The sequence below is a fragment of the Cololabis saira genome, chromosome 8, assembly GCF_033807715.1.
Source record: "Cololabis saira isolate AMF1-May2022 chromosome 8, fColSai1.1, whole genome shotgun sequence".
NCBI classification, from domain to species: Eukaryota; Metazoa; Chordata; class Actinopteri; order Beloniformes; family Belonidae; genus Cololabis; species Cololabis saira.
This window is the reverse complement of record NC_084594.1, coordinates 19,110,518-19,132,582: the sequence shown is the minus strand read 5'-3', so window position 1 is coordinate 19,132,582 and position 22,065 is coordinate 19,110,518. Positions and strand designations below refer to the sequence as shown.

General features: G+C 40.1%; 1 protein-coding gene across 2 annotated transcripts; it reads left to right on the top strand.

Annotated features, from left to right (window-relative positions):
• Window positions 1-1,032: 1,032 nt before the first annotated feature.
• rbl1 (retinoblastoma-like 1 (p107)) lies at window positions 1,033-20,750 on the top strand. Of its 2 annotated transcripts, none has more exons than XM_061727030.1 (22): window positions 1,033-1,312; window positions 4,811-4,944; window positions 5,733-5,936; window positions 6,575-6,639; window positions 6,897-7,025; window positions 7,892-8,055; window positions 8,225-8,289; window positions 8,419-8,593; window positions 9,308-9,474; window positions 10,529-10,641; window positions 10,790-10,893; window positions 12,262-12,399; window positions 12,502-12,666; window positions 13,942-14,080; window positions 14,190-14,417; window positions 15,619-15,815; window positions 16,092-16,268; window positions 17,832-17,903; window positions 18,006-18,093; window positions 18,453-18,601; window positions 18,698-18,862; window positions 18,949-20,750. In XM_061727030.1, exons 1-22 carry the CDS (start codon window positions 1,151-1,153, stop codon window positions 19,141-19,143), a joined length of 3,195 nt encoding a protein of 1,064 aa, XP_061583014.1. In that variant the 5' UTR covers window positions 1,033-1,150; the 3' UTR covers window positions 19,144-20,750. The 2 variants fall into 2 exon arrangements, with proteins under 2 accessions (XP_061583014.1, XP_061583012.1); XM_061727028.1 differs by having other exon boundaries at window positions 14,187-14,417.
• Window positions 20,751-22,065: the final 1,315 nt, after the last annotated feature.

Below are 22,065 nucleotides of genomic sequence, written 5' to 3'. Positions count from 1 at the left end.
CAGTACTGGAGTTGAGGGGGGATGAGGGGGGATGAGGGGGAGATGGCATCCCCCCTGAAATAAAAACGGTCAAAATCATCCCCCCTGTAAAACTGCCATCCCCCCTTTCCATCCCTTATGTCATTTCATCAATGAATGTGGTTTTACTGCTATTTCAACATTTAGAGTCATCACCAGAAAAATAACATATTTGACAATTTTCACCTGTTTCAAGTAGATTTTCACTTGAAATAAGTAGGAAAATCTGCCTGTGGGACAAGATTTATCTTCTCATTACAAGCAAACAAATCTTGTTCCACTGGCAGATTTTTCTACTTATTTTAAGTGAAAATCTACTTGAAACAGGTGACATTTTTTTTCCAGTGATGAGTCTTGTTTTAAGTGTAATGAGATTTTTTTACTAAAATGGACATTTTAACTAGAAATAAGACAACTATTCTTGTTAAGATTTTGAGTTTTTGCAGTGATCCATTTTACTTATCCTGTGAAGGACAGAGTCATATTGATAAATTCGGAAAACTGTTTTTTATTGTTGTGTTTTGATGTACAGTATTTGATGTAAGCCCAGTGGATATTTAAAGCTTACAGAAGGCTGCATTTAACTGCTGCTATGTCATTCCTGCAGTATTTCTACAGGTGTTTTGGTCAGTGCTATTATTTGTAATATATTATATTATTTCTAATCAGCACAAATTATCTTTCCCCATATGATAAAATCCACCATCCCCCCCTGATTTTTTTTTTACAACTCGAGTACTGACTATAACTGATGAATGTAATATAATGTCAAAATTTTAAACAGCTAGCAAAGTAAAATTTGTTTTAATTTTTATTGGTCTGAAACGTCTGAAGATTAGGTAAAATATTTTTTTAACTATTTCATTAATAGTTAAAGTTGTGGGGGGTGAGACGGCGGTTGCTTGGTAACCGTTGGCTGAGAGACGAGGGGCGGGGCGACTCCTTGCTCGGCTCTGATTGGTCAGAGTGGCGAAGTTTTCGCGCCAACGCGCTGCATTGTGGGGATTGCTAGCGGAAGCCTGCGGGACTCGTGGGGGCGCAGTTGTTGTTGTATGTTTGGGTTGTTTTGGTGTTAAACACCAAACACAGAGGGGGCTTTTAAAGTTGAAACTGCCGCCGTCAAGTGTCGTGAATGCGGGGCGAAGAGTCGTCGGATTCAGAGTCGGGGAGGATGGAGGAGAATTCAGTCCGGAGGAGTTTGGAGACGTTGTGTCAGGAGCTGAATATGGACGAGCAGACAGCGACTGAAGCTATGGACAACTTCACCGCCACATGGAATACATACACCCTGGAGGTGAAAACCCTCTTAACATGGTTACAGCTGCCCAGTTTAATGATTTACTATTCATTCAAACAACTTAACTTGTATAGTGAACTCTAAAAACATATTTATGTGTTACAAACACTGGGGTTAAAGGGCTCCAGCCTTGTTTTCATGTTCAGATTTTGAAGCCTCAAGGTTTTTGTTGATACTTAACAGGCTAAACATTTGTCATTATTTTCGTGTAACAGTGTCAGAAATCTTATCTTTCAGACAGCTTTGTGACAAACGAAGGTAAATAGGCAAGTTTATTTATATAGCACAATTCAACACAAGGTAATTCAAAGTGCTTTACATCAACATTAAAAGCAGCAAGACACAATTAAACAGTAAATAAAAATGTAATTAAATACAATTATAAGAAAAGAGGTAAAATAATAAAAAGCACAAGTGTTTAAAAAGTAAGGGCAGTAGAGTACAGCAGGTAAGTATTTAATTTAAGGCAAGGAAAGTTTATTCGTATAGCACAATTCAACGCAGGGTAATTCAAAATGCTTTGCATCAACATTAAAAGCAGGAAGACACAATTAAACAGTAAATAACCAATAAAATGATAAGAAAAAAGGTAAAATAATAAAAAGCACAAGTTGTTAAAAATAAGGGCAGTAGAGTACAGCAGGTAAGTATTTAATTTAAGAGTACGCTTGAGTAAACAGTAATGTTTTTAGGCCTGATTTAAAGGAGCTGACAGTTGGAGCAGACCTCAGGTCTACAGGAAGTTTGTTCCACCGGTGAGGAGCAGAATAACTGAACGCTGCCTCACCTTGCTTGGTTCTGGTTCTTGGGACACACAACAAACCAGATCCAGATGAACCTCAGGGGTCTGGGAGCTTCATAGGGAAAATAGTGGTTCAGCAGCCAAATACCTAAAACAATGACATCCGGCTAAGCCTTTATTTTCACACTATTTAGTACAGTAATACGACTATATTATAATGCATTTATGTTCTTTCCTGGAAAGCTGTGCAGCCACTTGCTTGATTGCATAATGACATAAGAATACGTTACAGGATGAGTGCTTTCTTGGGGTAATAATGTTAGTCACTGAGGATGTAGAATAGGTGTGTAGTATGAATAAAACACTAATAACGTTCAGGTAGGCTGTGTATCCTGATATTGGGCTCTGTGGAAATTCAAGTTTTTGTTTACGCACATTATGAGACTACTTGCTGGACTAATGATGATTTACACTAATTTCAGGCTCCTATTATGGTTGGGAAAAAACACGATCAAATTATCTGGGGGAAAAATAGTAATAGGTTTTTGTTCTAAAGGTGTCATTATATTTATGTTTCAATTATTTAAGAGTTTTAAATCACATAGTTAATCAGGGTATGTAAACTATCTACAATATGTGTATTTATCTTGTGTTTATACCCAATTGTGTTTTTTTTTTTTAACCAGCGGCAAAAGGAAAGGAAACATTAAAGCTGCAGGAAAGTTTCTCTATGTTGAGCTGTTGTTGTCAACTGAAATTTGGACTCTGATATAATTTAAAAAAATATAACATATTTCGGGGGACAGCAAACATTATTTGAAGCAAAACCTTAGTTAAACAGTACAGTGCACTTAAATATAGTAACCTATGCTTTCTGTCAGACTGACTTCCCTCTGTAAGACAACCGTTTGTCAACTCTTGGACCTGTGATTGCATCATAATGATTACTGATTGTAGAGGTCAAAGGGACTTACAGCCATATCCTCTTTACTAGTATTAGTATTAGTAAGTCAAGCCAGAGCAGTATAACTAATAATAATAGTGTGATTGCTGTAAAGTGTTACAGCGTTGAAAGACCTGAATCTGAAGTAGAATCAGAATCAGCTTTATTTGCCAAGTACGTAGAAGCGTACAAGGAATTCTTTCCCGGCAATTGTTGTCTTTCCAGTTAACGAAATGTAATAAATATTCAATAGAGAAAAAAATGGGAAATGGTGGAAAAAATAAACACAAAATCTCAATCTCTCTCTCTCTCTCTATATATATATATATATATATATATATATATGGAGCCTGCTGTAGGGAAGAAAGAAAAGCATATTAAAAGGGCAACATAACATAACAGATGATTTACAGTGAAGGAAAAGTCAAATATAAAAGTCAACATGCATAAATGGGGAAAAAAAGTACAAACAAACTCCAGGTATATTACAACATTTATAAAGAGAGTCTTCGCAACTATAATCAGAAACTGAAGAATGCAAGGCAATCACATATTTCAGAGATTGTCGATAGAAACAGTAATAATGCTCGCACACTGTTTTCTGTGGTAGACAGACTGACAAACCCCACAGCCTCAATACCCCCTGAACTGCTGTCTGAAAAGGCATGCAAATTCCCGTCAGTTGCGTGAAATAAGACCTGGAAACAGGCATTGTGGCATAGAATTGTCTAATTGGTTTAATTCACCGTACGAATTGTTACAGATTACTTTTGTAATACTGTATTTGACCCGGTCTTTGTACGTTTTGACCGTATAGAAATGTAATTCTTGCCATATTAAGAATGTGATGTTTACCTGCTGTACTCTACTGCCCTTACTTTTTAACAACTTGTGCTTTCTATTATTTTACCTCTTTTCTTATCATTTTATTTCATTTTACTTGTTATTTATGTTTTAATTGTGTCTTGCCGCTTTTAATGTTGATGTAAAGCACTTTGAATTACCTTGTGTTGAATTGTGCTATACAAATAAATAGTGATGCACCGATTGTTCGGTAACCGAAATTGTTCGGCCGAAAATGCCAAAAAAACACTTTCGGTGTTCGGTGGAATAAGTGGGGAAAAAAACCGAACAATTAATAACGGCGTTGTAAAATAAGGAAATAGACTGGCCGCTCCGTCCCGTAACGTTGCGCACTACATAAATCGTTGGCCAACCAAAAACTAACCCCATAAGAATTTTAACTAACATTCACCAGGAGGTGGAACCAAAACAACATAATGCTGGGAAATTAAAAAATTTTCATTTTTTTATGTTCAATAAATATTTTCTACCTTGTAATTTTGTAAAAGATTTTTTTCTTTGAAAAGCATGCCTAAATCAAATGTATTTGATTTATGCAATGGTGAAAAAATTGGCAAAATAAATGAAAAACTGCTGAAGAACCATGTTCGGTATTGTTCGGTATTCGGCCAAGTGTTTATTATTATTTTCGGTTTCGGTTTCGGCCACAAATTTTCATTTCGATGCATCACTACAAATAAACTTGCCTTGCCTTACTTTGAAGAAGTTTGTAACTGTGATTATCTGACATTTTCCTTGAAAAGACAAGCAATTGAATTGTCAAAATAAACTAATTATTTTAATAATAAATATAAAAAAAAACACTATAAGAATTTGTCCAGATTTGTTTGCCTAAATGTAATGTCCCATAACGTTGAGTGTTTCCTGTTGGTGTTGGAAGTGAACCACTGACCACTCTCATTCCTCTTTGTGCAGAGTGGTTTACTGTACTGTTATGTCTCTGCAGGGAGAGGTGGTCCACTGGCTGGCATGCTCTCTGTACGCCGCTTGCAGGAAGGGGTCCACTCCCACAGTGGGGAAAGGACTGATGGAGGGAAACTGTGTGTCCCTCACCAGGATCCTTCGCTCCTCCAAACTCAGGTCAGACCCCTTCAGCTCTGCAGGACGGGACTTTCCACTGAGCAAAAACGGGATATGATTTCACACAAAATCTACCGAACATAGTCATCTTTGAATTTATAATTTGAACCAGATTAATCTTCTGTTTACAGGTTAGATGCGTTTTTTTTTTTTTATTAAACATAATCTGTTTAACACTCCAACAATTATTTTGAAGGGGTAGATTATAAATATTAAAATTTTGATTTTTAAATTTTAAACAACATTCCAAACATCTGTTTAAATATGGTTTTGTCTTTCTTTTTTGTCATATACCCTCCTCAAGTCACAGGACTTAAGCAGTTGACTTGGTGAACATGCTCTTAATGCATCTGCCCCAGTGATTCCTCCTCTGGTACCTCATATTATTTCATATCACCATGTAGACAAAGCTCCATCTAAGAGCATTATCCTGTCACTCTGTGCTGCCTTCATGTTCTGTAATCCTCCCAGAAAGTCACCAAAGGCCTAGAGCGTCTATTCTGGTCCTGATTAAGTGTTACTCATCAATTATGAACAACTCACCCAGAGAACGACCACAAAAAAAAAGAAAAATTGTCACTAAATTTAGCAATTAGTCCCTTTTCATTAGATAAATACTAAGTGCCATAGACTACAGTCTATGTACTTTAGATTTTATTTGAACAATAAAACATTGTTATAACATATTGAAAATATTAACTTGACCCTCTTGCATTAAACAGAAAATGTATTATATTTAAATGTTAAGTCATCTTCATAACGATTTTTTGTATTTCTGCCTCATTCAGTCTGATCCAGTTTTTCTCTAAGATGAGGAAGTGGGCAGACATGTCAAACCTGACACAGGACTTCAGGCTGCGAATGGACCATCTGGAGAGGAACTTTGAGGTCTCCACTGTGATCTTTCGCAAGTTTGAGCCCATATTCATGGACATGTTTCAGAATCCGCAGGGATGTGAGCCGCCGCGCCAGCCGCGCAGCAGGAAGCACAGGCAAGACGCAGTTTTTTTTTCCCCTATAACTTACCAAAAAAAACACACATTTACAGATTTTTCATAACTATAACTAGCCCATCTTTAATGATTTCTATGGAATGTGACTTTTTTCAAATTGATGGGTGATCAAAGCTACAGCCACATCAGATACCCAAATATTTCACCTGGGCCAAGGGAGATTTGCCATCTTTTCTGCCAATCAGTTGGGCTTCATGACCTCGTGTCAAACAACAGTGTTTGTGTCTGGTGTTGAAAACAAGCAGGTAGAGATGGAGATGGCAGGAATTGTCAGGTGACGCCAGCAAGTGGCACTGGCATCAAAACCTCTGCAGCCCAATAAAAACCTGAGTTGCTGCCAGAAGTAGAATAAGAGTTGATATTGATGTAACATGTTTTTCTCATCATCACCTTTTTCATTCACCATCACATGAGAACCTGCTGTGGTCTTAAAATATTTTCTTTTTGTTTGGTACATCTTTGTCACATGTGGTATTTGCCCCTCCTCAGTTTTGTGAATGCGCACACACAGACACAGTTTCTTCTTCTACTTGTTCTTCTGTGTCACGTTTAGTGATCACACCGATGGCGATTTAATGTCAATTTGATGGTCTTTGTTTGTTTTTTTGGCTCTGCAGGCGGCTGCCTTGTCACATCAGTGACGTGTTCAAGTTCTGCTGGACTCTGTTTGTGTACACGAAAGGTACCAAGAAGCAAAGCTACTAAAATCAAACTACTGTAAAATACCTTTTGAATTTTATTGCAGCTGTAGATGTTTGATTAATTCTAACCTGAAACCAAAGATTAACACATTTAGAGTCTTTGTAACAGTACTTTTCTTTAAATAATTTATTTGTTGTGTCTAAAATATGTTTCAACAGGTGATGTGATTTACATTTGAAACTTCTTTTGTTTTCTGTGAAATTTGGAGTAACTGTGTGTATTTGGGGTTTTGTTAAGGTAACTTTCGTATGATCGGCGATGACCTGGTGAACTCGTACCACCTGCTGCTCTGCTGTCTGGACTTGGTGTTTGGCAACGCCCTCCTATGTGCAAACAGGAAGGATCTCATAAACCCTTCCTTTAAAGGTGTGTGTGAGAGACAGACATGATGACAATAGCAATAAATTCCACCTTAAATGACACTTAACCACATGAGGTCATGTTGAGGCTGTTTAGTAACTATAATCACCCCCCCACTAGGGCTGGGCGATATGGACCAAAAGTCATATCTCGATATTTTCTAGCTGAATGGCGATACTCGATATATATCGATATTTTTTCTGTGCCATAATTGGGGTTTCCCCCAAAGCATTATAGCATAGCATCTCTGTTAGCTTCATTTTTTTCTGAGGCAAACCCTTAAAAAAACAGTCAGTTTTCATACAAAGCCACGTGCCAAATGTCACACAGGTACCTTTATTAACAGAGGTCTGCACAATATCAAAATGTATAAAACAAATGAAATAAAAATAAACTGCCTGCATATATAGAATAAAAATGCTTCTTGAATAAAATAAAACAAATATCCCTTTCCTGCATAACAATTACATTTAAAATACCCTGTGCAATTAATACAATGTAGACAGTAACAGGCAGACTTTTCCACTGAGGTTGACAGTTGTGCAAATAACAAACCATTTGTGCAAATATCAAATAAAACATTCAAGTCAATTTGTCACAAAATAAGCTACCGGTATATCAGAGTCATACATTTTATTTTATTTTTTTTAATAATCGATATAAACGATATTGTCTCGTACCATATCGCGTTTGAAAATATATCGATATATATTAAAATCTCGATATATCGCCCAACTCTACCCCCCACAACCACATATCTACATGCATCACATACACATGTACGTATAAACTAAAGGCACATTGCAGCAGGGTTGGTGTTTACAGGGTTTTCTGTGCCGCCGCGATTGTTTAATGGCGCTTGTGTGGTGCAGGTCTGCCTCCGCTGTACCGCCCTGATGGCCACATACCCCCAGACGAGCCTTCTCCATGCGTGTTGGAGCGGTTATGTGAGCTGCACGATGGGCTGGTGGTGGAGGCCAAAGGCATCAAACAGCACTACTTTAAACCCTACATACAGAAACTGTTCCTGAAACAGGTGTGGCCCCTTGATCTTAACACCCATGCAGAAAATCATTAACCTTGTTTCTTATATTTTTATAGTTTTTATACCTTTATTTCCTTTATTGAGATTTGAAGATCACCCTAGTTTTTTTTTTTTTTCTTTGTTTATGAGACGTTTGTTCTTCTGTTTTTCCATCGATCAGATACTAAAGGGAAATGAGGAACATTTGACTGAAATGTTGGATCCTCAGAACTTCATTGATAACAAGTAAACAACACGATTACACTTGTTATATTCATTATTTTTTGCTGTCTGTATTACTTCTTTCACAGTTTCCTTTTCTGAGATAACTAAAAAATACACAAAATATTAAAAACCTGTGTGTGCTGTCAACAGTAAGGCCATAAACCGGGAGTATGAGGAGTATGTGTTGACGGTGGGAGACTTTGATGAGCGAGTGTTTCTGGGAGCTGACGCTGACGAGGAAATTGGAACACCGAGGAAGATTGTTCATGAACGGTCCGCCAGTCAAACTGCTGCTCAGAGCCAGCTTCAGCAACACATGGAGAAGGTACACACAGACACGTGTATTAATACAGACCTACTGACAACAGCACAAGAGCTCTTTATACGCATCTAGTTTTAGGTTATATCAACATCTAACACAGATTTCAGCGTTTTAAGGTGGAGTTGTTTGAATAAAACCATGCATCCCCTTAGCTGCAGCGGCAACAACCTCTAGAGTTTACGCAGAGTTTGGTGGAGGCAGCATTGATTGAGTTGCAGATGGAAACTACAGTAACTCGTATAGCCATTTATTACAGCTGTACGACGCGAAAGCAGCTCAGGACTGATGAGCTGCAACAACAGAAAACTACAGGAGGTTTCACCCCTGAATAGAAGTATTCAGCAAATTTGGACAGCTAATACCTAAAACATATTAAAAGGGACTGAATCTATTCAAGTGCTGCAGTTCAGAGCAAAAAGATTATAATTGTTAAACATCTGAAATGTAATATCGTAGGCCAACTTGCCACATCCAAGTGGGCGTGGGCGTTTTAGTTACTGATGAGCTCAAGAGTTTTCTGTGGTTCTACGTAGACACAGAAGTTGCCCCCCCCCCATATGTACCGAGGCCGGCTGATAACTCCATCGCTATCAAGGACTGTGGCTGGGGAAATTAAGTTGGGGCAGGGTTCACAGACTTACTCACACAAACATGCACACATCTATGAACACCACCCCCGCTTAACCACATTCTGTTTCTCTCTCTCTGTTTGTGTAGTCTGGCTCTCTCGCCCCGTCCACCCCTCTGACGGGTCGAGTCTACCTGAAGGAAAAGGACCTGCTGGTCACGCCGGTGTCCTCGGCGACGCAGAGCGTCAGCCGGCTGCAGAGTATTGTGACGGGTTTGAGGACGTCTCCCAGCGAACACCTGACGCAACTCTTCAAGTCAGTTCTTCTGCTTGTTTTGTTTTTGTTTACCTGTCATCACTTACGAAGAAAGCAGAGATGTATTTACATATTTACCTCTATTTTAAATGGCTTTTTATTCATTTGGCATTGATATTTCATTAATTTTACATTTTCACTCACTCTATCCATATGTTAAAATCTGTTCATAATAAGCTTTATGAGGATTGTTGACCCAAATATGAGAGGCAAAACTCTGAAAATGTTTGGTCATTGTATATTTGTGATTTAGAAAATAAATTGTATATATTTACTATAGTATTTTACTTAGGTTAAAACTGGACTGCAACCTCCATAATAACTACGTTGCTGTGCCAACGACCAGAATGTGCTTGTTACAACTGGAGCTTTACATTTGACGTCACAATAGTCCCAGGAGGTTTGGGAGATGTTGAAAGACGGTGGCCGTCCCTCACAAATTGGCTCAAAAGTTGTGAGAGCTTTAAAAAAAGAGAATAAGATTATAGTATCATATACTGAAGAGTTGTTAGACTGCATCGTACACAATGTAAAAACAAGGAATGAGGGAGATAAGAACCTCCATGAGTCTCTGTTGAAAAAATGAATGAAGGACAGTCCATCACTTGAAAATTGCCAGAGAGCTTGAACACACAACAAACTCAGCTGCTACAGACAATATTCACAAATCAATCAAATTCACAAATGCAACATCTTTAATATTTGATAAGAAATGACCAGTAAAAATAGTTTACAAAAAAAGTAAATGTAAAATGACACAGCATCCTTTTTCTCACTGAAAACGCCAATAACGTTACATAATATGTTTTGTTATTTACTTTTCTCATTTAATGTCTCGATTGTTACTAAATGTATGAAACTAAATTGGATATTGTTCAGTGGGAATTTAAAACATGAACCTGAACACAGACACGGTTTCATGCTCAGTTTGAGCTGTACAAGCAGTTTAACTACATGTTGTGTTTTCAGTATTTATCAGATGCTTAACTACTTTTAGTGGTTTTGGTTTAACTGTGTTTGTGAAATGTCGTTGTCCCTTGCATTGGTATTTCAGGTCCTGCTCCAGAGACCCCACAGAGTCCATACTGGCTCGAGTGAAGACTCTGGGACAAACCTTCAAAGAGCATTACACCAACGACTCGGAGGACATGCCTGGCTCTCATATCGGTATAACACACACTGACAGACTCAAATGGGTTTGGGAGAGGTTTCCCAATGAGAAGAAACATTTAAAACATGAAGCTCGACCTCATCTCGCCACATTTATTGCCTTTTTAGGTCAAAGCCGTTGAATGCATCCTGTTTTTCTTGTCAGATTTTGCAGAAAACCGCTTGAAACTGGCAGAGATCCTGTACTACAAGATCCTGGAGAACGTCCTGGTTCAGGAGACCAAACGACTGCAGGGCAGGGACATGAGTGTAAGCAGAAAATTACAAGTTCAAAGAGGTTTATTTGTCATATCCACAGTATTGACAGCAGGGTCATCTGAGCAATCAAAACAAGGCGGGCAGGCAACTCCAAGTATTTACAAATATAAAGAAAATCAAGTCCTGTAAATGTGTTTATACACGTGTGCAAATGACTGAGAAAGTGCAATTGAACTTGTGGTTTAGCGGTTTGATGATTGTGGGAAAGAAACTGTTTTTGATTCTGGCGGTCCGTCTGTAGATGCTCTACCAGGCAGCAGCAAAGAAAACAGTCTGTCTGGGGCGAGTAGGGTGTCTGATGATTTTCTGTGCTCTCCTAATGCAGCATGTGTTGAAGATGGGTTGCAGGCGGAGAGAGAGAGAGAGAGAGAGAGATTGAAAGAGATTATTGTCTTGGCAACATGTCTCCATTGCATGGAGCTCCTCTCTGTAGGTGGTCTCATCATTGTGAGAGATGAGACCATGGATGGTGGTATCGTCCGCTAACTTCTGGGCTGAAAACACAGCTTTGAGGGGCACCCGTGCTCAACGTCAGACTGGAGAAGGAGAAGCTGCCCATCTTCACCACTGAGAGAAAGCTCAGGATCCAGGAGTTTCGTAGGGACGAGGGTTTTGAATGCTGAGATGTATTATAAATATTACTCTTTCATGTTGATTATCCCAAACACATTCCAAAGAAGGTGTGTGGTTTATTCGACTATAGGAGAACCGTTTGGTCTTGCCGTCAGCTTGTTGGACACAGAAGAAATGAGCGAAGGTGCTTTTGCGACAGCAGTGATGAGAGTCCGTTCCAAAGAGTGGTCAGAGGACAGATGATCCATGACCCTGAACAAAGCAGATCCAAGATCAACAGACAGCTCGCACCGCTGACTTTTGTGACTAAATGAAGGATCAAACGCATTTTAAGCAGGTCATGCCAACAAAATCTGGCAATGTTGGGAGATTTCAGAATCAGCTTTATTGGCCAAGTTTGAACATGCCAGGCAGATAATTTGATTCTGGTTATTTCACTCACTGTACCCAGATTTAAATAGTACTAAATAGACAAATGTGGCTCTTATTAACATATATACACTTAAAAAAAAGTGAAAGGTGCAGCAGTATGAGGTAGACATGGTTATTATTTCCTTTTTCTTCTCCTCTATAAAAAGATCTGCATTGTTAAAAATCATCTCCAGGGGTTTGTTTGGGTTAATTCTCAAATACCTTCAACGTTATCAGCTTCCAAATAAATCTCTGTACAAGTCAAGCGGTTTTATGCCTCATATCTCCTTAGTAGGATATATTTTGTGGCCTCTTGGTTGCTTTTGTTCTTGGGTTTAAAAGTGTGTGTGTGTTTCTGTGTGTTTTGGCTCTCAGGTTCTGCTTGAGCAGGACATTTTCCACTGCTCGCTGATGGCTTGCTGCCTGGAGGTGGTGTTGTTTTCCTACAGCTCCCAAAGAAGCTTCCCCTGGATCATCGATATCTTCAAGCTCACCCCGTTTTACTTCTTTAAGGCAACTACAAACCAGAAACACACAACTTCTGTTCAGTTATTCCATCTATCACAAACATAATAGATAAATAGTATTTGATTATCAGCTTTTTTCTGTGTGCAGGTGATCGAGGTGTTCATCCGCTCAGAGGAAGGCCTGTCCAGAGACATGGTGAAGCATCTGAACTCAATCGAGGAGCAAGTTCTGGAGAACAGAGCGTGGACCTCAGACTCTGCCCTGTGGAGCGCCCTGGAGGCTGCTGGGAACAAAGTCCCCACAGTGGAGGAGGTTAGTGGGACACACGGATGCCTGAAGGTTATAAATATTGTGGAGCTATATGGTGAATGCTTGTAGGAGAAAGGTGGAAAAGCGCATTGTCTTTAGTAAGATTTAAAAAACATACATAAACATACCTTTTTTTGTTTTTTAAATTAGTTTTTCATTCAAATCATGACTTCATCAGTCTGCAGGTTTCAAAGAAAGATGTAAATTTAAAATCTGTGCATATTTTAAATCCTCCTTCACTGGGATAACCTCCTCCTGAAAGTAGCTCAGGAAGTACATTATTGATGAGCTGAGGACTGGGATGAGAGGAATGTCTCATCTCCTTCAACATTTGTTCCTGATTTCCAGCGTGTAAAAACGCAGCATCTTCATTCACCATGCACATTCAAGGAAGTGGCTTTGGCTGCCTAAAAAAAAAAACCCTAAAATGCTGGCTTGTACCTACCCAGGGCTGTTTCACAAAATCAGAAATCCGATGGGGAAAGAAGAGTCAGGCTTGACTTTACCCTGCGGCTGCATCCCGACGTTCCCAGCAGTTCATGTTGCCTTAGTCGAGTTCAGGAGGTTCAACCAAGTCAGACCAGGTTAAAATAACATAAATAGATTCTTCTGAAGCGCTGATTTTAAAACGTTGTAGTTGCAGAGCTGGCTGCAGTAAAGCACAATATGTCTGAGGGTGAACATTCAATAACTACTGTTTGTGGTTGAAACAATTAAGGAATAAACCGCAGTGATTTATAGACCAGTGATTCTCAACCGGGGGTCCACGAACCTCTAGTGGTCCATGATGATGTTTGTTTTTTTAAAGATTCACTTAAATTTATAGAAATACATTATTTTATTCAAATGAGACCTTTTATCTACCTAAACTACATGACCTTCTTTTTCTCTTTCACAAGTGTATTTCATTGTATTTTAATATTAAATCTTGCACCCGTTTGCATCGTTGAAGTTACTGCACTGTTGATACAAACATAACACGATCTGCATCCTTTTCAAATTATAAGTCTCCTAATTTCAGTTGGCATACACCCCTTAATTTCTTTAAAATGCTTTTATTGTGAAATATATGCAGGAAGCTGTTGGGGGAACGTCATTAACTTGCAACGTTAAAGTTAGCACTTGAAATTGCAATAATCAGAGTTGATCAAAAATATGCAGGGGGTACAGGACCCCAGAAAGGTTGAGAACCACTGTTATAGACCGCTGCATGTCTGGATCACTGACTCTGCTGTCTAATCTTCCATCTTGACTCAATCTAACTCCAACAACCTGCAGGTGAACTTTTCCTCCAGTCTCGACACGGGTTCTGGTTCGGCTAACGGAGGTCCGTCTCACCTGCCTCTGGTGGCCCACTCCCCCATCATCCACCCTCGTATTAAGGAGTTCAGGTCGGGCCTGGGAAGCGCACGTAAAGGTGTGGATTCCAGTGTGGCGTGTGTCTGCGCTCTTCCCTCATAACTGCATGTGTGAGGTTAATGCTTTCTTCTTCTTCTCTGGTTTTTCCTCTTCACCTCGGCTAGAAGTGCCTCCTTCTCCGCTGTCTGTGCACGACAGGTACAGCTCCCCCGCTGCTGGCAGCGCCAAACGCCGTCTATTCGGTGACGACCCTCCGGCTTCGTCTGTGGGCCTGTCCCTCACCGCGAGCCCGATGCCATCTCCGGCCAAGAGGCTGACGTTTGGCTCATGCGGCGGCACCCTGAAGATCGGAGGCCAGGGAACGCAGACCACCGTCCTGAGCATCCCCCTACAAGGTCGTTGCACCCCCACGTCTCTGAATGTAACTGTTTACATGGTTGCACAGGTTCCTCGTGGTGTATATCACTGCAGCAGCATCACACATTATAAATAATGTGTTTATTAAGATTAAAGCATACTAACCCCTTCTTATAAACACGCACATTTAAATAACAAAGCTGTAAATATTGTTCAGTGACGTTTGGAGCCCTGAAAGGCACACATAAATAATTATTATCATTAGTATTATTATTATTACTACTATAAGACGACACACAAAAAGAGGCAAATTCCACTGTGCTGACCATCAATTTATCACGTTATCTGCTTAATGTCCTAATTTTTTAACTTTTTTTTTCTTTATTGATTTTTATTCACACATAAGATATTATTATAAAGGACATTTCAAAACAACTTTCGACTTAACAATTTTAACCCCCCCCCCCCAATCCCAACCCCAACCCACATCCATTCTCTCTTTACATCTCTCTTGTTATAAGATCCAAAATAAGTACAAAATAACATGTGAAAGGATTATAAGTACAGTCCAATGGTACCTCTAGCAAATTAAAGGTATACATAAACAAAAATTAAACTTTTGCTATTGCCTTCCATCTCGAGTTTGTTTTTTTTAATGTAGATGTTATTTTCTCCACTGACATACAATGTGCCATAACCTTGATCCAAGCACCGATTGTAGGTGCATCCATTTTCTTCCAGTTAAGAGCAATAATCCTTTTTGCCTTCAATACATAAAAATCAATAAATTAACATTCTTGGGGTTTCAAATGGAGATCTGCTGGGTATAGTTGCAGCAATAACAATGCAAAGGTCCAGTGGAATATTCATGCAGGGCAGGATAAACATGGTTTTATTAATGATCTTCCTCCAGAAGTTTTTGATTTTGTCACATTCCCAGACACGGTGCACAAATGTTCCCTGAACCTCATTGCATTTTACATTTGTAAACATAGGAGTCATTAGCAGCTCTAACTGAGGGGAACGAGATGAAATTGGAAATATGTGTGCAGCCTTTTATTAATTTTATTCTCCTTATTCAAAAATAAATAAGATAAAATTTAAACCATCTCTTAAACCATAGTAGCTACATTTGAAATTTGTGGATGAAATATTAATATTAATAATTAATTAATTTATTATATAAATTCTCGAAATAAAAAAGACTGAACGTTTGTTTGTTTGTCTGGATATTTAAAGGTTTAAGTAGTGACCGCACCATTGCGCTGATCCCAGTCCAGCCGTGCGATTCCTCCGGCGTTGTGACGGCTCAGTTCCTGCTCACCTCCTCCCCGAGTCGGGCTCCAACCGTCACAGCTGCTCCTGCCATCGTCGAACCCCAGGCGGGCAGCGGGCGTCCACGGCGCACAGGCTCGCTCGCTCTGTTCTTCAGGAAGGTAGGAGGTGGAGAGCTTACACAAAATAAATCACTCACTGATACAAAAGAGGAGTACGGCAATCATCATCATTTGTTCAGGGATGTTCAAGGTTATTTTTCAGGTCCACCTCATCTGCCATTCCTGTCCAGGGACAACTTTATTTAACCTCATTCGACCTTAAACTACATTTTGAGTGATTAATGATCGCTTTATTCTCCTAAGGAGTCATTTTTAACTTATTTTTAACATGTGCTTGTGCTTTAATTTTGTCCCTGTCTCCTTGCCTGTTTGCAGGTGTACCATCTGGCCAGTGTTCGTCTCCGGGACCTGAGCCTGAAGCTGGACATCTCCTCAGAGCTGCGCGGGAAGATCTGGACGTGTTTTGAGCACTCCCTGGTCAACTGCACCGAGCTGATGAAGGGCCGCCACCTCGACCAGCTGCTGCTGTGCAGCATTTACATCATATCCAAAGTAAGAAAACTGGAAAAAACACTCACATTTAATTAGCTGCTGTGTCGCCTTTATGAGGAACGTGTCTGAAGAAGCTGTTCTGGCGGCATGTCAGACAAAAACAGTTATTAAAACTTAAAGCAGCACTATGTAACTTTTCCACCTTAATATAATATATCCAGAGTCATTGTGATGGTACATCAACTTACAACAGGTTTAATGAACCTCTGTCATGGTCTGAGGGGTCTGTATCGCCTTCACTGGCACTATGTAACTTTGAGGTGCATGGTAGGAACCCTGCCACACTAAAAAACTAGCTCAGGTTGGTGGTGAGCTAAACGCGGAGTTGTTATCATGGCCGAAGCAGCAAAAAATCCGGAGAAAATAAAAGTTTTAACGGAGAAGGCGAAAAAAGAAAGCGGGAGAGTAACAAGTTAAATGCCCGTACAAGAATAAACATTGGCCCGGCGTTCACTCGCTGGCGTGAGCTGAAAGACGAGGAGGGATGTCCGACCGATGGGGATTTATGGGGACAAAATCAACAACAGACACAGAATAATAATAGTGATCATAAAATTGTGCAATTGGCAATGAGGAAGCTTTATAAAATAATACAATTGAATAGAATTACAGCACTAGAGGAAAGAATGCAATGCAAAGAAAATGTATAGAACATTTCTAGTATTTTTCCTGAGAACTGTAAAATTGTGCAGGGCTGATCTGCAAAACATTCAGTTATTCACAGGTTATAAAGTATTTTTTTATTTTGTCAGCAAGTATGTTAGACTACTAATTTATGACGAAGTCCCTTTAAAAAAACGTGACAGGAAAAAGGTGCAGTAGAACAAAACCAGAGCGCATTATCTCGCTGAAACAGGACAGGGGGGCGGGGGTGACTTCACTAATAAAAACAAGTTGAAATTAGTGATTTTCAACTTCGTCATATTATATTGTTTAGCCAAAAAAAGATACATTACCTCTTTGCTATCCATCCTGCAAACGACCGCTGAAAACAAAAAAGTAGTTTGGAAAGTCCGTCCCGTCTGCACGCGACGGGGACAGGAGTTTTCCGGCAGTACGCGCTGGTGCTCATGGGAAATGTAGTGTTTTTTCTGGTAAAGCACTACCGCTTTTGTCCAAAGGAGCCGCCAAACTCAACAAAAGCTGAAAGTTACATTGTGCTGCTTTAACTTTTTTTTTTTTAGAAATTAAACATCTCAACTGCTGACTGAAAATTCTAATTATGGATACAAGAGCTTACAGATTGATAAAAATGTAGTAAATCTAATTCTTTAGTCACATAATCTTAAGTGACCATGTTCATAAATGTATTAATATGACACCTTCAGGTGATATTTGGATTTCTAAAGGCAACTCGCTCTACGTTTCATTGAGCTTTGGATAAACCGTAATCTGTATTTAGACTTTGATTTACCTGAAAACTGTAAAAGGGCGAGAAGCGAGACACTTCTCCGTGACGGATCTCCTGGAGGGAACCGGGTGTTGTCTCTTTAGGGTCTGAGATGTTTGACTGCAGCTCAAGTTCCTGTGAAAACACTGACTGCTCTGATTCCCTGCGTGTAGATCACTAAGGAGACGCAGAGCTTCCAGGACATCATGAAGTGTTACCGCAGCCAACCCCAAGCCAGCAGCCACGTGAGAAATACACACTCAAATACAAACTACTGAACCCTCACCGCTGGAAAACTGCATTTGTGTTCGCTTAAACTGTGTGTTTCTGCATTTGTGTGTGTGCAGGTGTATCGCAGTGTCTTATTGCATCTTACTGTTAAAGAGCAAATAGCTGATGAAAACATGGAAGTGGATTCTGTCTCGGGTGGAGAATGTGAGCACACACACACACACACACACACACACACACACACACACACACACACACACACACACACACACACACACACACACACACACACACACACACACACACACACACACACACACACACACACACACACACACACTTTTACTTGAGTTATGTTTCTGATCCAAAATGAACGTATGAATCAAGGGTATCTGGCTGGTTTGTTGATTTAACAACATATAAATACTAGTCATCAGTGTTATGACTGCAAGCTTGTTTCAAGGATCACACGCCTTGAAATACTTATTTCAAATTCAACAATAACATAGTTTCACATTTTTATTTTAACAAATTACTCAAAACAATTGATTTTGTTTCTTCAGCTGCTGAGAAAACTGGTCATCTCCCTGGAGACGCAAGTCCCGGCCAATCAGCAGAGGAGGAGCGCGGCGACCTCATCCAGTTCTATAACACCGTGTACGTCCTCAAGATGAAGAGCTTTGCTTTGAGATACGCCACCAACGATAATCAGGTACACCGCGGCTCGTCTCCCGCTGTAGGAATGGCTCTTTATGTTCCCGTGTTTTTTGTCATGATGGTAACGTGATGCGACGGCTGGGTCCTGCAGGCGGATGCTCCTCCTCTGTCTCCGTTCCCGTCGGTCCGGGCTCAGCCGCTGTCTCCTCGCCGAGTCTCGCAGAGACACTCCCTGTACGTGTCGCCTCACAAGAACGCGGCCGGCAGCCTCACGCCGACCTCCTACACCTACAGGATCAACAGCAGCCCGTCCAAGGCAAGAGAGTCACACACACTCCCACACACACACCTCCACCAGGATGTTGAAGAAATGATTCCTGATCTTCTGCTGCATCCGTACAGGATCTATCGGACATCAACCGGATGATCCGGCAAGGCTCGGCGAGCAGGAAGAGGGCCTTCACCATGGAAGGGGACGTGATGATGTCATCGGCGTACGACTCCCCCAGCAAGCGGGCGTGTTCGGAGAACGGCAGCAGCCCAGATGTGCTGCTGAAGCGTCTGCAGGACGTCGTGTCGGAGAGGCAGAGCCGCTGATGCAGCGAGCAGCACGCAGAACTAGAGCCTGAAACGCCGACGGGAACGCGATGGCGGTGACTCGTTACAGGACTGAAGCTCAGGTTAAAAACTCCCAGTCACATGTGGAGAAATATTTATTTCAGTTGCACAACTGATACCCATTTGTTTTTACACTATGACCTGAGGGTTATAGAGACTTTGAGATTCATATTTTTATTCTCTTCTACCAGACTGTTTTCACTCCTCTATTGTCAGGAATTAGGAAAAAAAAAAAACATACAACAAAAAACTCAATTATGACATGTCTGTCTCCACCAGGGGGCGTCGTCACGTTTATCTTCTCTCTCTTTCTCCTCTTAAGTTCGTTTGATTTAAATTGTGAAAAGCATCTTGAGTTTTCTGTTTTTCTAACCGTCTCAGCAGCCTGATGGGATCACGCAGTTGCACAGAAATGCCACTTAATCAAGGAAAACTAATTTGTTTGTTTACTTAAACTTTCAATTCTACCATAACCAGAATGATCAGGTTCATACGAATATATCTCTAAATCATTTTCCCTTTTATTTTGCCTCATTTCTGCACATCTGGGAAGCAATAACCACACAGGCTGAGCAGAGTCGACCCTCTAATTCCACCCTTTTGTTGATGTTGTCTTTGTGTCATTCAGTTGTTGCATTTTATTTTAGTCCCGACTGAAACCAGCGTCGGTTTCAGCTCTCATTTCTACACCAGCTGAGATGTTCATGTGGCTGTTCAGGCGACAGTTTTTGGAGCGGTTGCATCATGACCAGGAACGCTTGAGTCATCGTCTCTGACTCACTTGAATTCCTCTGACACAAATGCCGTCTTTAAGCTCCTCTGACGGGTTTAAGGAAACAACCCTAAACGCACCATCCTCTCTTCATATCTGATGTTTTCAGTATGTTGGCAGTAAATGTGATCTCATCATCCCTTTTCAGTAATGTTTCTTTAAAATGTTAATTTCACAGAGGAAACTTGAATTTTTTTCTCTTTAAATCACCTAATATTTGAAGTTTGTTGTTTGTTGTGATCCTTATATTTAATCATGGTTGCTATAGTAACGTGGTCAGATGCATCCGTGTATCACCATTACTGCTGTGTTTTACGCAAACACAAATGAGTGATCTTGTGTTTAAAAAAAGGAAAGTCAAAGTTGTGTCTTTCATTAAGACATTTGTAGAAGTCTCAGGTGTGTTCAGAGACTTCATCTTTATGGGGGAAAAAAATGGTTACATTTTATGGGTTTTACTGTTTTGCATCTGATACGTATTATATGTGATTTGAAACCGTTTCATGTTTAATGCTGTTAGTAAAAGCCAGGATGCTAACGGTAACAGTTGGAGCAGCATCTGTGCACGTCCTGTGTGTAGTATCTACACAGTTTTATTACATTTAACATGTTACAGAATCGGTCTTCCTTCCTGTAACAGTACCGCTGTTAGAAACTCAACATTTCATATCGACAGTTTTTTTTTATAACTCTTTACGTAGTCTAAAGCAAAGCAGTTTTTTATTTGTTTTTTGTCAAACTAATTCAGACAGCATTAATAAAATAAAATAATGGACTTTGGTTTTGTTTTTCTTAACTCTCCAACCACCTTAAACGATGTTTGTATTTCTTTTTTTTTTAATGGTTTTTACAAACTGTTGCATTTTGTAAAATAAAATGTACTTGATTCACATTTCTTCTGGTTTCATTGTTTTAATTTAATAATGTAGTGCTTTTATTTAAATGCTTTCTTATTATAATTAAAATGAAATATTGAGAGTAGATATATCTGTATCTGTGTTTTTAACCTTAAACAGGTCTAAGATGTATTATCAAGTACTGATGTGTAAAGCAGGGAGTGAATGAAGACAAACTCATTTATGAATTTAAGCAATATTCACGTGTCATATTTGTTCTCCTCATTCTCTGACCGGCGTTAACAAGTTCAAACAGATGTTAAAAAGGTCGTGTGCTTGTCGTGTAACATTTGACTATAAGAAGAAAGATTCACAGAAAACGGCGGCAGCGTTACTGAGGACTAAAAAGAGCTCCAAATGTCCCCTGTCGCCGTGAATACAACCCTTTCACATCCTGTTAAACTGAAAGTCAGGGCTTCAACTGGAATTAGTCTCACTTGGTATTTGGGGCATCTCTGTATGGAGCAGCCTGTGAAGCAGCCTCTCGGTTTGAGTTTTTCTCTCTGTGCAGTGACTGATGAGCCTGACTTCTCCCGTCCCTCCAGCTCAGGGTGACTGGCCGTGATCCGGCCGAGGCTGCAGATGCAAACATCCAGTTGCTGTTGCCTGAGACCATGGAGTGCATCACTGGCAGGTGAAGGTTGTTTTTGCATGGAAGCGTCCCACCAGCAGATGCTGTTTTCTTCTCCGACAAGGTGAGTCAGCTGCTGAGTCATTACCTGAGCTAGACTCTTACTCGAGGCCTGTTTGTAAAACGACCAAATATCTTCTTCCAGATGTGGCAAAATCTATAACGCGTTATATTTTCAGTCCAGTCATGATTAACACCAGCAATTATTACAGTACCATGATGCAACAAGAAGTCAGCATTTGTGCTCAAAATACTTTGTCTGTTATCCTTTGAGCCTTCTCTGTGTCCGTCAGTACTCCACCGTTTTAGCATCAGGGGATGCAGAGAACCGCAGGCCTCGCTGTCTCAGCAGCCTCGTCCATCATGTTCTGGCTGCCCTTACTCTCATTTCTCCTCCAGGAAGTCCTTGGTCGAGCCCTCTCCCTCCACTCTTCCAGCCGGTAGACCACTGAAGGTGGTGCCTTATTCAGGGTATCCTTATCAATCACAAGAACCAACTTAATTATTTTGTTTCGTTACAATATTTATCGCCAGCTTCTCCATTTCCTGCCTGATTTTTGGACAGTTAACTGCAATCCTGCAAAGAAGTTCATGCCAGCTTT